Raw genomic sequence first — 14,741 nt, forward strand, 5'->3', positions numbered from 1 at the left:
TATATGTACAAGTCCACATGTAATGCAAGAGAGTGCCCTTGTTTGTTTGACATTTAGTACATAAATCTGATCTGGTTGGGTCCAATTTTTTAAATTTCTCAGGGGTGAACCTACACGTCTTTAAAGTTTAGCCTATGACAAAGGTATAATGGTGGTATTTCTGTGAAAAGTTTTCTTTGAGGACTATTTTGCCTTACAATGCCGTTTGTTTACATCTTGCAGACATTATTATAGTATTGTAGAAATTTAGAAAAATCGGTGGACCTCTCCTTTAAAAAATGACTTGGTGCTGCGTAGCTCATTTGACAGCCGTTATCGCTGATGACGCAGTAAGTATGCGACAGAAAAAGTAGCCATGAAGGGCACTGCGGATGGCTCTGCGTTGAAACCAACACACACGTGTGGAGTGTAGATCTGAAGTCCGCAACTTCCCGAGTAAGTAAACCCTCCACATCTGTACGACTCAACACTCAGACACATGATGTCCTGCTAGACTTTAGTTCGTCACCCGGCTGTGTTCATTCGGTAGCTTCCTCGCTAATCACTGTGTTTACTGTGGAGTGAAGCAGATCTCACTGTTTACACACAGACCTGCGGGCATTTCACTCGTTATCGACTGAGTGTGATCCGGAAAAGAAAGCTACTCGTGTCGAAAGCCCATACGGCGGTACAAAGGTTAACTGATATTGCATTACTCCCCTGATCTCTGCGGCGTTTTGGCCTGTAGTCCACGGTCTGTGTGGTCTATGTAGTCTGTGTGTCCTGGACAGGTGGAAGGGTTGGAGGGGTTGTCTGTCTGTAGCCCCGACCTCAGATGGCTTTTGACCTTGTTATCGGGTAGGACGGCTGCTTTTCGTGCTTCTGTGTGCTTTCTGGTAATAGAGTATTTGTTACTGAGTAGCAAAAGATCGCGAAATCTTGTGTTGTTGATATTATCAGTTTAGCGTTGCATAAGCTCCCAGCAATGAACCTAAACTGGTTTACTGAGTCAGTTGCAAAACATCTGTTAGCTGTCTGTCTAGCTTGTAAAATCAGACAATTTCACATTGATCAGCTGTTTAACTATTTAATTGATACTTTAAGGCGCTCTCATTGCTGACACGGGCGCTCATGCCGATTGTGCAATCGCTATAGAAAATCAATCACCAGTACAGTTGTTCTGGATCAGCCTAAGGTCACCATGAACAATGTCAGTCGTCAGCTAGGTAAGTTAGAGGAGTATTAATACCCCCAACATTGGGCTGTGGAACAGTGGAACCGTGTTCTGTGGAGTGATTGTGCAACATCCGATATGTCAGTTCAGTCTGTGATCCAGAACTAATCATCTAACGTCAGCTCGCTAATGCTGTTGTGGCTCAGTGCAATCAAATCCTCACAGCAATGTTCCAACATCTAGTGTAAAGCTTCCCCAGATTAGTAGAGGCTTAAAGGGAGGCTTAAAATTCTCCATCAATACCTTTGACAAGTGTTGGGTGAGCAGACGTCTACATACCTTTGGACATATAGTCGTGAAAAAACTGACACTGCAGGAAAACCTTTTTTCTTTTTTAAGATATTTGAACATCTGGACATTTGATCCTCATTTTAACAATATTGAGAGATGGAGGTAATATAACTAAACAAATAACACCTGAAGAAATGTCCTTAAAAAATCATTTGTAAAATGCTATTAATAGAAATGCAAGGAAAAACTCAGGACACCCCCACATTTATTACTACTTAAAATGCCAAATTTAGAATAAGGTGCATCACATCTGCTGCAAATGATTAGAATGTTGTTAGAGAGGATTTGGTGGAGCCTATTTTATTTAAACCTCAGACATATAATTTGGTTTGCTCTTGATTGTTGAAGTGAATGATATATCACCATGGCGAGATCCAAAGAGCTCTCTGAGACCTTCAGAAAGTAGGTCGTCAATGTTTATGAGTTTGGGAAAGGATTTAAAAAAATCTCAGAACAATTAGAAATCAGTCAGTCCACTGTCTGGAAAATAATTTACAAGTGGAGAACATTTAAAACAACTGCCAACACAGCCACGTCAGGCCATCCTAGCAAGTTCAGCCAAAGAGCAGACCGCAAGATGCCTAAAGAAGTCTTCACCAATCCTAAAATGTAACCATGATTTGCTCTTGCCACAGCTGATGTCAAAGTACATGCATCTAAATCAGAAAGAGACTTGCCAAGTTTAATATTCATGGCAGGTGTGCAAGGAGGAAACCCTTGCTGTCAAAAAAGACATCAGGCCAAGACTGAAGTTTGCCTTCTGGAACAATGTGCTTTAGACAGATGAATCCAAAGTTGAATTATTTGGGCTCAGTAACAGAAGACGTGTTTGGCGCAAACCAAACACAGCATTTGAGCACAAGAACCTCATACCAGCTGTGAAGCATGGAGGTGGAAATGTCATGGTTTGGGGCTGCTTTGCTAGAGACGGGCCTGGCAAGCTCTTCATCATAGAATCCACAGTGAATTCTTTATTGTATCAGAGGGTGCTTGAGGAAAACGTGAGGCCTTCTGTCTAAAAAAAACTGAAGCTCAAGCTAAGGTGGACCATGCAACATGACAATGAGCCAAAACAGACTAGGAAATCCTCCAAGCTCTGGAATGGCCAAGTCAAAGCCCAAATCTAAATTCTATTGAGATGCTGTGGGGTTATTTGAAATGGGCTGTGCATGCAAGTACCTAAACATCACACAGCTGAAAGAATTCTGCATATAGGAAAATTGTTCTTCCAGTTGATGTCAAAGGCTAGTAGATGGTTTTAGGAAACATCCTAAATTAAGGTTATTTTAGCCAAAGGGAGCAATACCAGCTATTAGGGCATAGGTGTTCTAACTTTTAGGAGCTGGCATCTTTTTTTCTTTTTTTGTTAAATAAATGATGAAGTCAGATTTTCTTTGTTTTTGCAAAGATGATGTAATTACATCACGTTTATCTGTAGATATTGTTTGAAAGATGATAAAATATCGATATGTCCGTGTTTCCTAATAAAGAACTATTTAAATATTTAATGGGGTGTTCTAATTTTTTCACAACTGTATAATGTACTTCAGGGCAATCCCGAAGATCAGACTTGAAATATCTTACAAGTGAGCATTTGTTGGTTTATCAGGGTCTAATGTAAAGTAATTTAAGCTTGTTGTTTATTGACTGTTCATCCCCTTTGTTGCTTTGCATGATGTCTTTTGTACAAAGCTGTTAAAATGTTGTTTTGGTGTTTCAGAGTGCTCTGAAGACATGGCTGCACTGGAGTCCTGATACAGGCAGCATGGCAATAGAGGCGTCGGTGTCCTCAGCTGGTCAGCCTCAGGTTCCAGGTCCTGCTCAGAGGGACTACTACTACTGGTTTCGCTCTTTCGTAGCAGGAGGTAAAGTCTGTCATTGCATCTTCTTGATGAATAAATGTTGTGAATGAGCTTAGTTTGTGTATCCGGTGATATATTGACAAACCCTCTTTTACTGTGTCAGCATGCAGTGCTGAGAGATAGCTCTGTGGGTCTAAGAGCTCTGTTTGCTCGTAATTTTGCATGCACTTTGCGTGCAGTGTGTGCTGAGTGTCAATGTAAATGGTTATGAATATAGTAGTATTTGAATGCAAACAAGTGAGCTCTGTTTTCTGTTTTTTTGTTTTTTTTTACATAAAGACTAGCTTATGATTTAAAACAACACTAACAATTTTTTTATTATTAAAAATATTCTAGACTGTGATATGCTGTTTGAGTCTGATGAAAAAGAAATTTTAACTTTAGTGCTTCATTTGGAGTAAGGGTACCTAAACTGTTAACCTCTTCTTACGGTTTTTGAGTTGAATAGGACTTTTTCTGTGGTTTGTTTGTGCCTTAACTGTGACATGAATTACATACAGCTGTTGCCTTAATATGCATGTTACAGAAACCTGCTCTTCGTCTTTTACTGACCTCCTGACCCAGTTTAGCCATTAAAGATTAGTCATGCTTTAGATAAGATGATATATCGATATATCACTCTGTTTGTTTGTGTAGGTGTAGCAGGATGCTGTGCCAAGACCACCATTGCGCCTCTGGACAGAGTGAAAATTCTGCTCCAAGCCCACAATCCTCATTACAAACACTTAGGTAAGCCAAATCAAATGGTTCTCGCGTTGAATGGTTCAAGGAAAAAAGCTTTAATTGGTATAGAACCTTTACATCCAAAGAACCTTTTTTCTTCCATGTAGCACTGTTATGTTTAATATAAAACTAGGTGGAACTAGATGATTTTGTTTGTAATTTGTTTGTGTTTGAATAAACTCAATATGCCTATACTCTTTGTAGGTGTGGTTGCTACTCTCAGGGCTGTGCCAAAAAAAGAGGGCTTCCTCGGACTGTACAAAGGGAATGGAGCGATGATGGTCAGGATATTCCCTTATGGAGCCATTCAGTTTATGGCCTTTGACAATTATAAAAAAGTATGTCATTATTATTTTTTTTGTGTAATACAATTAGTTAACATAACGTACGGTGCAGCAGTCAGAGAATTTATTTAATTTTACATCAAAGTAACATCAAAATGAAGTACAAGTTATTCTTTTTCAGCATATTTCCTATAATTTTCTTAAAATCTGCAAATATAAGGGGTTCTTGACAGCTACATATCCTTTTAGACCCATAGTGTTGAGTTGTCTTCTCACAGTGGAAGGATGGACAGAAACACCTGTGGTTTTTTTCAGATCTGAAGCAAGAGTGGAGCTTGTTTTTTCTCCTCTCTCTCAAAGATGAAAGATGGTGACAGTTTTGGTGGTCTACTAGGTCTTGCATTTTTTTTTTTAATCTTTTAATAATTTTTTTGAACTCCAGTTTTAGAAACACCTGCTTTTTACCTTATTTTCTCTGACTTTTTCTGCACTGATTTTTTTCACAGTATTATTTGTAATATTACATGTCTTCTTGTCTTCCCTATGCTAGTTGGAAAACTACATGTAATAATTTTGATTTTAATTTGCACATATAGCTCCTCAGTACACAGCTTGGTATATCTGGGCACATTCATCGGCTCATGGCTGGATCTATGGCAGGTGTGTAATCTTCCCCATCCACTTAAACAGATGAGATTTATTTTTATTTTCTTAGAATCTTAGCTCAATGAATGTCTATTTTTTTTAATGCTGGTGTTGAATTTGTTTCTTTGTGCCTACATTTCTACCTCAGGAATGACTGCAGTCATTTGCACTTATCCTCTTGACGTGGTTCGTGCTCGCCTGGCGTTTCAGGTGACGGGAGACCATCGCTACACTGGCATAGGAAACGCCTTCCAAACCATCTACTTGAAGGTATAAGGGGTTGGAGTGGGAAAAATGACAATGCTCATGATATTCTCTGATAGTCACATCATGGTAAATTATGTGATCAGTTATGATGTGCTTGTTGGAGTACATCATGGGTGTCATCAGTAGTTCTGAAACTCTTAACAGCTAGTAGCTGACTGGATCTCAATCATTTGTCAATATCTTAATTAATTAGTTCACTTTTACCAATTATTAGTTTTTTTTTCTTTTTAACATTAGTTTATTTAGTTTAATTTTCCAAACGCTGGATTAAAACATAAATATGACGTCTGTTTGGCTGGTGCATTTTGTTCAACTTGTTTGCAGATTTCAAAAAACATATTTCAGTGTTTATAGTTTTGCCATATCGCCCACTCTTTTAAGAGGGAGAGTTTGTGAATGAGAATTGCGAGTCTGTATCTCTTCCAGCTATGCTTTTTCTTTAAAGGAGGGTGGCATCTCTGGATTCTACCGTGGTCTAACTCCTACCATCATTGGCATGGCTCCCTATGCAGGTAAAGCTTTTCCGTGCGATTGTCACTTCGAATAGCTTAATTTTTAGTGTTTTTTGGTTTTATTGCTTCTGCACACTTGGTGATGCTGATGGCCTTTTCTTGGACAGAAGAAGTGAACCACTGTTCTTTTTCTTCTTCAGGATTTTCCTTTTTCACATTTGGTACTCTGAAGAGTCTGGGGCTGGCTCACTTCCCTGAGCTTCTTGGCAAGCCATCACTGGACAACCCTGATGTCCTGGTTCTGAAGACTCACGTCAACCTGTTGTGTGGGGGGATCGCTGGGGCCATTGCTCAGACTATATCGTGAGTTACAGTTGGAATGTTTTTACTTGGACGTTTCTTGCAATACTCCGTTTTTGAATCTCTGTTCCAGTTTATAGTTTGCAAGTAAGTAAGGGATTAACTTTTAGTATGCATAACAAGTTACTGTAGTTGTCAACCCAAAGCCTTTTTTTTCTGCTGCTATTTAAGGGCTCTATTTAAGGGGTTTTGTAATATATTATTCATTCAAAAGTATGACATTCTTTTACAAAGGTGTTTGTCTAGTATTTGTTTCTTGAATTTGAAAAATACCTGATCTTTTTGTTGTATGGCATTGTGCCACCAGAAGATTACAAACACTGTTGTTTTAAGCATTTCATAAGTTCCTACTTATCACATCTTATATCACACAGCCATCACAGTGAAGGACTGTCTGGAGGTTTCTGGTAATGACACTATAGAGCTAGATGTAGTACAGTATAGCAGCACATGGTTGGGGGTTGACTTTAACACTGAACTAAAACACTCATTTGTAACACTGTACAGTATAAATATAATACCTGTACATTTCGAAGTGTTACTGCTGCAGTATAATTCTTTCTCTTGTATCTCTGCCTTTTTTGGTTTAGATATCCTCTAGATGTTGCCCGGAGAAGAATGCAGTTAGGAGCAGTGCTCCCTGACTCGGATAAATGTCTGTAAGTGTCGTTTTTTGATTTAAGATGCCAAACATTGCCTGTGTGAGCTCTACGTCAGCATTAATGGGCTCTTACCTACGTTTAGTTTTCCCTCTGAGAGCCACTTATAACTTTTGTATGGCACCAAAATGGCTATAATTCTTTTTTATGTCCATCTTCCTCCTTTACAATTGAACATGCTGTTTTTGTTACTGTGTCTGATATACGATAAACAAGCTCTATTGTTATTGGCTGCCCAATATTGTGCCTTGATCAAAAAGCACTCAGGGCTGTAACATTCCTTAAAACTTCAGTGTGAAGAGGTGGAGCTAAACTGCTGTAAGCTGATTAAGTGGATCTATGTAAATAGTTTTTTTGTGACATTACTGAAGCAGTAAATTCAAAATGTGCTGTATTTGCAGCATGATTTCCATATATGGACTGTGTGGACTGGGCAGTGATCGGCATGTTTTGAAACGTGGACGCTGTTTAAATATTGTTTCGAGTTCCTTTATTTTAAAAGAATGAGGATACGAGCCCTTTAATGTTTAATTCATTCCTATATAGAATAACAGTTTCCAAATTGCTTTTCTTAATATTTCTTTTTGCTTAGACAATTTACTTAAACATTTTCTGCAGCATTTTTAAAATAATCAAATTTATAAGTACAATCACCACATCAGTTTATACTGTGCTGCAGATTATTTCACCTGCAAAAGGTTGCAACTGACTCAAAATATTCAATTCCTGCTTTAAAATGAAATAAATCCATATCTGATAATGTTCAATACCACCAAAATCAAATGACTCTTTATTATTGTTCAGCCAAAACTGCTAAGAAGAGTTTTAGTATAACATACGATCAAGAAAATAATTCTTTACCTCATTTCTCAGAAAGTTACTTACTGTTCAGTTAAACTTGAATTTTCTCTGTAGCCAACTAATCACAGTAACTGCACAAACAAACATGCTGAAAAAAATGGTGCTTAGAATATAAATGATTGCACACAAATGTGTTACATCAACACAGCCAAAAGTATTCTGGCCAAAAGTAAGTAAGCTGATAAACAGCAATAGTGTTGATACATTTTTTCCATGTACAGCTGTTTAGTCCATTTGAATTATAGAAAACTCAAAGCACCACTTTTTTCAGTTTCAACAGAAAATAATACAATAATATCATATAAAATTAGTAACTAATGTAAAAAAAAAAGAACATGCTAGCACACCTTCTCACTGTCCATTCAAACACTCCTGTCCGTGTGGCCTGATATACCTGATATTCTGTGCTGTTAAAAGCAAGAAAACATTTTTCAGCATGATGCAGCCATGTTGTGTCTGCTATGATTTTCTCCAAGGCAGCATCCATTGTATCCAGCAAAGACATGTGGTTATGAGGTCAGTGATGTACCTTTCATTACTATGCTGAAAAGAAATACTTAACTGGACTGAGGAACGGGCAGTAGGCTTAAAAAACGTTCCCCGATCAGATGTGTATGACCCTAACAGTGTCCCACACTGCTACATAATTTGAGAAGTCATTTCTCTCCAGCCACTGGTCAGTTTTAGGAAAGACATCACTACCTGTAAGCTGAATTGATTGGTTGCTCTAAAATGTGAGAAAATGAACTTCTTGGTGTTGGTGAATCTGAAGCTTCCTCTGTTATCAATTTGTTGGACATTCCAACAGAACCACATCACTGCAGGTTATGTAATATGACATTGTATATAAAGGTTTAAACATTCCTGGTCACATTACATGTTTTGTTGATTTTCTAAGTGAAAATAAGTTAACACACCCTCTACAGAGAACACACTTAAACATTTGTCTGCTAATTTTAGTGGCCAGTTTCTGTTTATTTGCTAAGCTTAACATATTGGAAAGTGATAAAAATAAAATATATTCTACAACTTTTGCACTGGGCACTTTTTTTTTTTTTATTGTTTCCCAATATGTTAAATTTAGCAAATAAACAGTGATTGTGGCTTACTTAATCAAGGTTTACCCAACACAACCAATTTATATTTACATTAGAATTGTGTGGGAGAGCAATGAGAAATGCAAATGAACAATTGAGCGAATAAACTACTGATGTTAAGTATTTAAATGAGTATTTTTAAAAAACAAACAAAAAAATTGGCTTTCATTTAAGGCTTGTGCTTTAACCCTTAAGTGTTCAATGAAGAAAAGCACAAGAGTCATTCTGAAGCCTTTCGTAATATCCAAAGGCCAGAGTACATTGACCGAACGTTCTCCAGCACCAGTAAATCCCGACAGTCTTTTAGACTGATTTGTTTGGAGACTCTAGAATGTTCTTCCCCATTCAGACTGGTTCATTTGGCTTGTCAGTTGTTATTCTGTAACAGTTAAAGCTATAAGGCCTTGAACGTTGGGTCAGTGTTACATGGGCTAGCAATTCTAACGTGGTTGCCCATGGTCTGATTTAATTACTATTTATTTATTTATTTATGTTTTTGTTCTTTTGTTTGGAGCAGTAGCCTGACGAAGACCCTTAAGCATGTGTACAGCCAATATGGGATTAAGAAAGGACTGTACCGTGGGTTGTCCCTCAACTACATCCGCTGTGTACCATCCCAGGCCGTCGCCTTCACCACATATGAGTTTATGAAGCAAATCCTGCACTTGAATTAGTGCAGCAACCGTTGCTGATCCTCTGTTCCACAGCAAGAACAAATTGTCGTACAGCTACTGGAAGCATCACAGCAGCCCTGCTTGCTAAATCCAATGACCACCTCTTACATCTCCAGCTCATCAGACTGCCCAGCAAACCCCCAGGGTTGCGTGAGGTTGAGGGCAATGCCTCACCAACCCGCTTTGGAGACAGAGAGGGGGAATGCCCCGTAACAGTCATCACTGGCAATGATCAGTTTACGGAAAAAACGTTGGTTGCACTGAACAGTCTGCCTTAACCAATCAGCGAGGTTCTGCACTCTTACATGTCTTGTGTGACGCAAAACAAGTGACGCACAATAGATCTTTCTTTCAGCTGCTGTTAACGTCATTGTGTCTATATGTCACAGCTGTAATCCACAGTATGTCACAGCTGTAATCCACAGTATGTCACAGCTGTAATCCACTATGTGCATGAATGGGATATTTGTGATCAAGTGCTTGTCAGTGTCGAGATAATACTGCAATAATCAGAAAACCTTTCTCAGAAACAGTCAGATGTTTCATCGGCATCCCCCCACCCCCTCCACCTCCGCTGCCTATGAAGTGGAGGACTGATATGATTCTGTGAGAGTCGTCTTTCTACTCATGTTTCAGATCAATCATGGCTCACATGCCTTCTGCAGTAGCTCGAGATCTTCTCTTGGTTTGTAGTACATGTAATCATACTTTATCTGAACAGAAATCTCTCTTTTCTTTTAAGGCACACTCGGTGAGAAATCGAGATGTGCATATCTATAGTAGAGGATAGTTTTATGGACATTTTTATTTACAGATGGGAAAGGGAACCTGATAGGGTCAGGTTAAAGATCATGTTTGCCTTGCCAGCTTTATGTTTCTCTCAATTACTTTACAGCAGTTCTTGCATATAACCCACCTGAAACTTTTACCTGTAATGCTGTCTTTGCTGTAATAGCTGATGTGTTAGCATCTTTACAGCACCATGGAACATAGGCAGTCTAATGTCATTCCATTCAGAATCATTTAATGTAGAAAAAATAAGCTGATGTTAGAGTTTATGCTTAAAAAGATGCATAAGTCAGTCAAGAGTTGTACTTCTTGAATCTCCTTTTTTGTTTGATCTGAATAAATTGAGTTTTTATCCATTGCCACTTGGTGGCAGTCTTGAGTGGATACATCAGGTTTATCAGTGAAAAGCTTTTAAACCCAATGTTACTGTCCTTTATGCACTATACATGCCTTTACCTTCAGTTGCTGCTCTCTATAGCATAATACACGATTCTGTCTGTTTGGCTGAAGGAATGACTGAAAGTAAATGTTTACTCTTATAGATTTGTCACATACAGCCTTGTTTGATTTGAGACACGACTCAGACGTGGGACATTGTACAATGATTAGTACAAACATGCTTATTATTATAATCTGTTATAACAGTGCCATTGAATCAAATCGTCTCAATGAGAAAGTGGCCATGGATTTTGGAGAATAAGGGAAACGTCTTGTTAATGTTGCAGTTATATTAAAAACAGTTCTGAGAGAAATTTTAGCATTATTATTATTATTTATCTGATCATAGTGTATTTTGTTTGTGTCAGAATACAGAATGCAACTGAATGCTATGAACAAATATTTCATTGGTATTGAACTACTGATCAATGAAAATGCCCTTTTTTGTACTTTTTCATTCTAATTTTGCATCTGTTTTTCCAGTGCGTACACAAATTAAATGTATGTTTCTGTTTGTGTAAATGAACTACTATGGTGTGTGTTTATTTGACTTCCTCATCTCTTGTGATCCACATTTCTAATCTGACTGCTAAAAAAGCCAATAACCACATCTGAGATGGAATTCTATGATAGACGTGTTTAGAGACAAGATTCAATGTAAGTTTAGACTCACTGCTTTTCATTTTACATACAGTATCAGGCAAAAGTTTAGACTCATCCAGCTCAATGTTTTTTTTTTTTAATATTAAAGTCATTTCAGCCTGGAAGTGCATATGTGACAGAAAGTTGTTTCTGAGACCAATAAAGACAGTGAAAGTGATGTCTGTATGATTTTGGCCAGCAAGTTCTCAGCATACAGTCATATGCAAAACATCCCTGGTTTTACATGTTGAGTTCTATGTGAAAATAAGGTACACGTCCCATTCAGAGAAGACACTTCTCCGTGTGTGTGTGTGTGTGTGTCTGTTCTCATTCTTACTTGATATAGGATTTCAGCTGCTGAACAGTTCGAGGCCTCCTTTGTCATTTTTTTCATTTCATAATGCACCAAACCTTTAGTGGTGACAGGTCTGGACTGCAGGCAGGCCAGTTTAGCACCCAGACTCTTTAATACGTAGCAATGTTGTTGTAATAAATGCACAATGTGATTTTACATTTTAGTGTGTGTGTGTGTGTGTGTGTGTGTGTGTATATATATATATATATATATATATATATATGTAAAAGACAGTTGAATCAGTTGAATATATGTATATGTATAAACACATAAATTCAGCAACACAAAACTGTGCATAAAAATTGCATAAACTTTTTTAGATTTGTTCCCTTTACTTAGAAGCATGTTCTTTGTCCCGTGTTGTTCAAACTTTCACATATAAATGAATGTGGAACTTCCTCAGCCTGTTCAGAAATCATCTCAGGAGGCTCTGCTATAATAATTCAGAAGAATAATAAAAATACAGGTGTGTGACTGTATAATTGGTCCCAGGGTGAAATCAACTGTCATTGTTTATGTGACAGTTATTATAGATTGTTGTTACTGATAATCATTTGGACCTAAAAGCTGAAGGCCCAGTTTCCGAGCAGCATTTTAGTGTTGAGTTCATCTTAACTGATAGAGAGAGTGTTCAGTGTGATGCTCACTCTACTATTTATCTATTTACGACTTATATTTATGCTAAAATGCTTTCTTTTGTTGGCCATATATTTAACTTTTTCGTTACTGTTTCTGGAGCATGGAGCCCCTTTATCAGCACCTGTTCATCTTATGAAACCTTGTTAGGCCAAAGGGCACAATATTTTCCAGTTAAGGGAAAGAGATAAAGTGATGTTCAGTCAGTGATGTCTCAACTGTATCTGTCTCACACAGCTGAAATGTTTCACCATGATGTGTGACTTTCTTCACTTCTTGTATCAAAATCATTGTGATGTTGAGAACATTCTGACTGTTGATTCCGGTAGCCTACTTCAGTGCAAGCTCTTTCTTTCCCACCCTGCCTAACAGTCTGCAGGAGTGGTGGAAACTGGCTGAATGCCTAAAATCTTGTGGGTTATTAGGTTTAAGTTATGACCAGCACTTTTTCCTACTCCCAAACCATCATGGAAACCACACTGAATTTTTACACACTCTTTATAACCGTCAACAAAGACTATATAAAGTATTATTTAGTTATTATTTTAGTTATTGGTGTATTATTGTTTATTGGTATTTATTTTTAGTGGCATTTCAAAACAATAAAACACATTTTCCAATATATATATATATAAATATATATAACATACAAAACATGGAAAAAAGAGACCACCCTTCATTTATTTTTAATTTCCAGTCAAAACAGTCACTTTCCAGGAGATATTACTGAGGAGATATATGATAATCCACTTCCATAAAATATAGACAAGTCAAAGCAAAATAAGTGAAAAAACGAGTTTCCAAAATTGGAGTTTAAAATTCCTAAAAGATATAGAGAAAATGAGAGTCTGAATAACTGTGCAAGACCTGGTATACCATCAAAACTGTCACCATCAGATAAACAGCGCTTAAAGCTTTTATCTTTGAGAGAGAGGAGAATATCAAGCTTCAAGAATCCGGTACTGAGAAAAGGGAAAAAAGAGAATAAATATGCAAATAAAGATGCTGCTGGTATTCTCAGAAAAATGCAATGGCCACCCCAGAGTCCAGACTTCAACACTGAATGTGCTTTGAATTATTTGGAAGGAGAATCTTTGAAGGTGTGTAAATTCCTGCAAATGTATTTCAAAAACTGAAAGCAAGCTTCCAGAAATGAGTGAAAGTGTAAAGAAATATATATATTTATATAATATATATATTATACTTAGTTGCCATAGCCATAGATTTAGAAGGGAGGTGAATGGGGATGTGTTTTTTAGCGGCACCCACAATAATTCACCCTTAAATTTGGCCATATAATGCATATTTTTAAAAATAATTTTTGCCAGCTTGTTTGTTTGTGATAGTTAGCTAGCTAGTATAGTAGGCCTAGCACAGGGATGTCCACTCTTATCCACGAAAGGGCGAGTGTGGCCACAGGGTTTTATTTCAGCACAGCACAAGCTCACGTGCAGTTGTCTGAAGACTGTAACCGGTATTCAAGTGTACTCAGGTGAGTACCTGCTTGTTTCAAATGAAAACCTGTCACCATACTGGCCCTTTGCAGATCTTTTACAATCTAAAAGTGTACACTTGTGTCTGCTTGACACCTACATGTGTCTAACTAGGGTAGCCAGATATCCAGTTTTGAACTGGAAAATCCGATTCTGAGCTCCCTTTTCTAGTTTATACTGCCAACCGGGCGTTACAATGAACCTCACGCTGAAGCAAAGGTGCACAGCACTGGTGTTGACTGGTTTGTTTTGTTAAAACCAATCTGACTACTAAGCAGAGACACTAAACACATTCATAGTTAGGGTAATTAAAACATACATTAGAAACAAAGTACATCCAAATTCATATTTAACCTATATATATATATATATTATATATATATATATATATAAAATGTAAACATGTTATTTGCATACAAACAATGTCTAATAAGAGCTAACAAACAGAAATCAACTAATTCGCTATAGGAACTCTGGGTAACTCTGCCACATGCTCACCTAATGCTTGTCTTTTGAGTTCGTCTTTCTCACAAAAATAGGTAGCTTGAATTTTCAATCAGACAGTACAAACAACAAGTCTAGATTGAGTGATAAGTTGTTGCAACAAAGTAAGTCATTATAAATTAATTATATAGGTACAAATGATGTCAGGGTTTTCAGTTAAGTAAACAATATACAGGTTTGTTTATTTACACAGTTTGCCCACTAGCTGGGACTTTTTCCATCCAACAGTCCCGCCAGGCATTTTCTATACTTGGCTTCCAGTTACGAATGGATATGGCATTACAGGAGCTCAAACTCACAACTTCCTGGTCAGTATGAATGCTTAGCCCGTTGCAGCACTCACAAGCTCCTGAAATTAGTCAGAGTTTTGTGTGCTGAAATGTTTAATACACTTTAAACAATGTTTGTTGCAACAGTCTGAGAATTCACTCCAGCATCAGAAGACTGTGAGTTTGAACCACATTGATCCCACAGCTGTCCATGTCTGGAGCAGGAG

At 37.6% G+C, this 14,741-nt stretch overlaps 1 protein-coding gene across 2 annotated transcripts; it reads left to right on the forward strand.

Annotated features, from left to right (window-relative positions):
- The first annotated feature begins 323 nt into the window (after nt 1-323).
- Nucleotides 324-11,141, forward strand: slc25a16 (solute carrier family 25 member 16). Of its 2 annotated transcripts, none has more exons than XM_036574007.1 (10): nt 324-435; nt 3,225-3,369; nt 4,003-4,095; nt 4,294-4,427; nt 4,970-5,033; nt 5,167-5,288; nt 5,731-5,797; nt 5,938-6,100; nt 6,688-6,756; nt 9,232-11,141. In XM_036574007.1, exons 2-10 carry the CDS (start codon nt 3,270-3,272, stop codon nt 9,386-9,388), a joined length of 969 nt encoding a protein of 322 aa, XP_036429900.1. In that variant the 5' UTR covers nt 324-435; nt 3,225-3,269; the 3' UTR covers nt 9,389-11,141. The 2 variants fall into 2 exon arrangements, with proteins under 2 accessions (XP_036429900.1, XP_036429899.1); XM_036574006.1 differs by lacking the exon at nt 324-435 and adding an exon at nt 683-837.
- The last annotated feature ends 3,600 nt before the right edge of the window (nt 11,142-14,741 follow it).

The sequence above is a fragment of the Colossoma macropomum genome, unplaced genomic scaffold (assembly GCF_904425465.1).
Source record: "Colossoma macropomum unplaced genomic scaffold, Colossoma_macropomum, whole genome shotgun sequence".
NCBI lineage: Eukaryota > Metazoa > Chordata > Actinopteri > Characiformes > Serrasalmidae > Colossoma > Colossoma macropomum.

Bases quoted from the DNA above. Each gene is read 5' to 3' on its own strand.
- slc25a16 (XM_036574007.1), top strand. From the start codon at position 3,270: ATGGCAATAGAGGCGTCGGTGTCCTCAGCTGGTCAGCCTCAGGTTCCA. The intron at 4,428-4,969 runs GTATGTCATTAT...TTGCACATATAG, and splicing joins CCTTTGACAATTATAAAAAA to CTCCTCAGTACACAGCTTGG. The intron at 6,101-6,687 runs GTGAGTTACAGT...TTTTTGGTTTAG, and splicing joins GCCATTGCTCAGACTATATC to ATATCCTCTAGATGTTGCCC.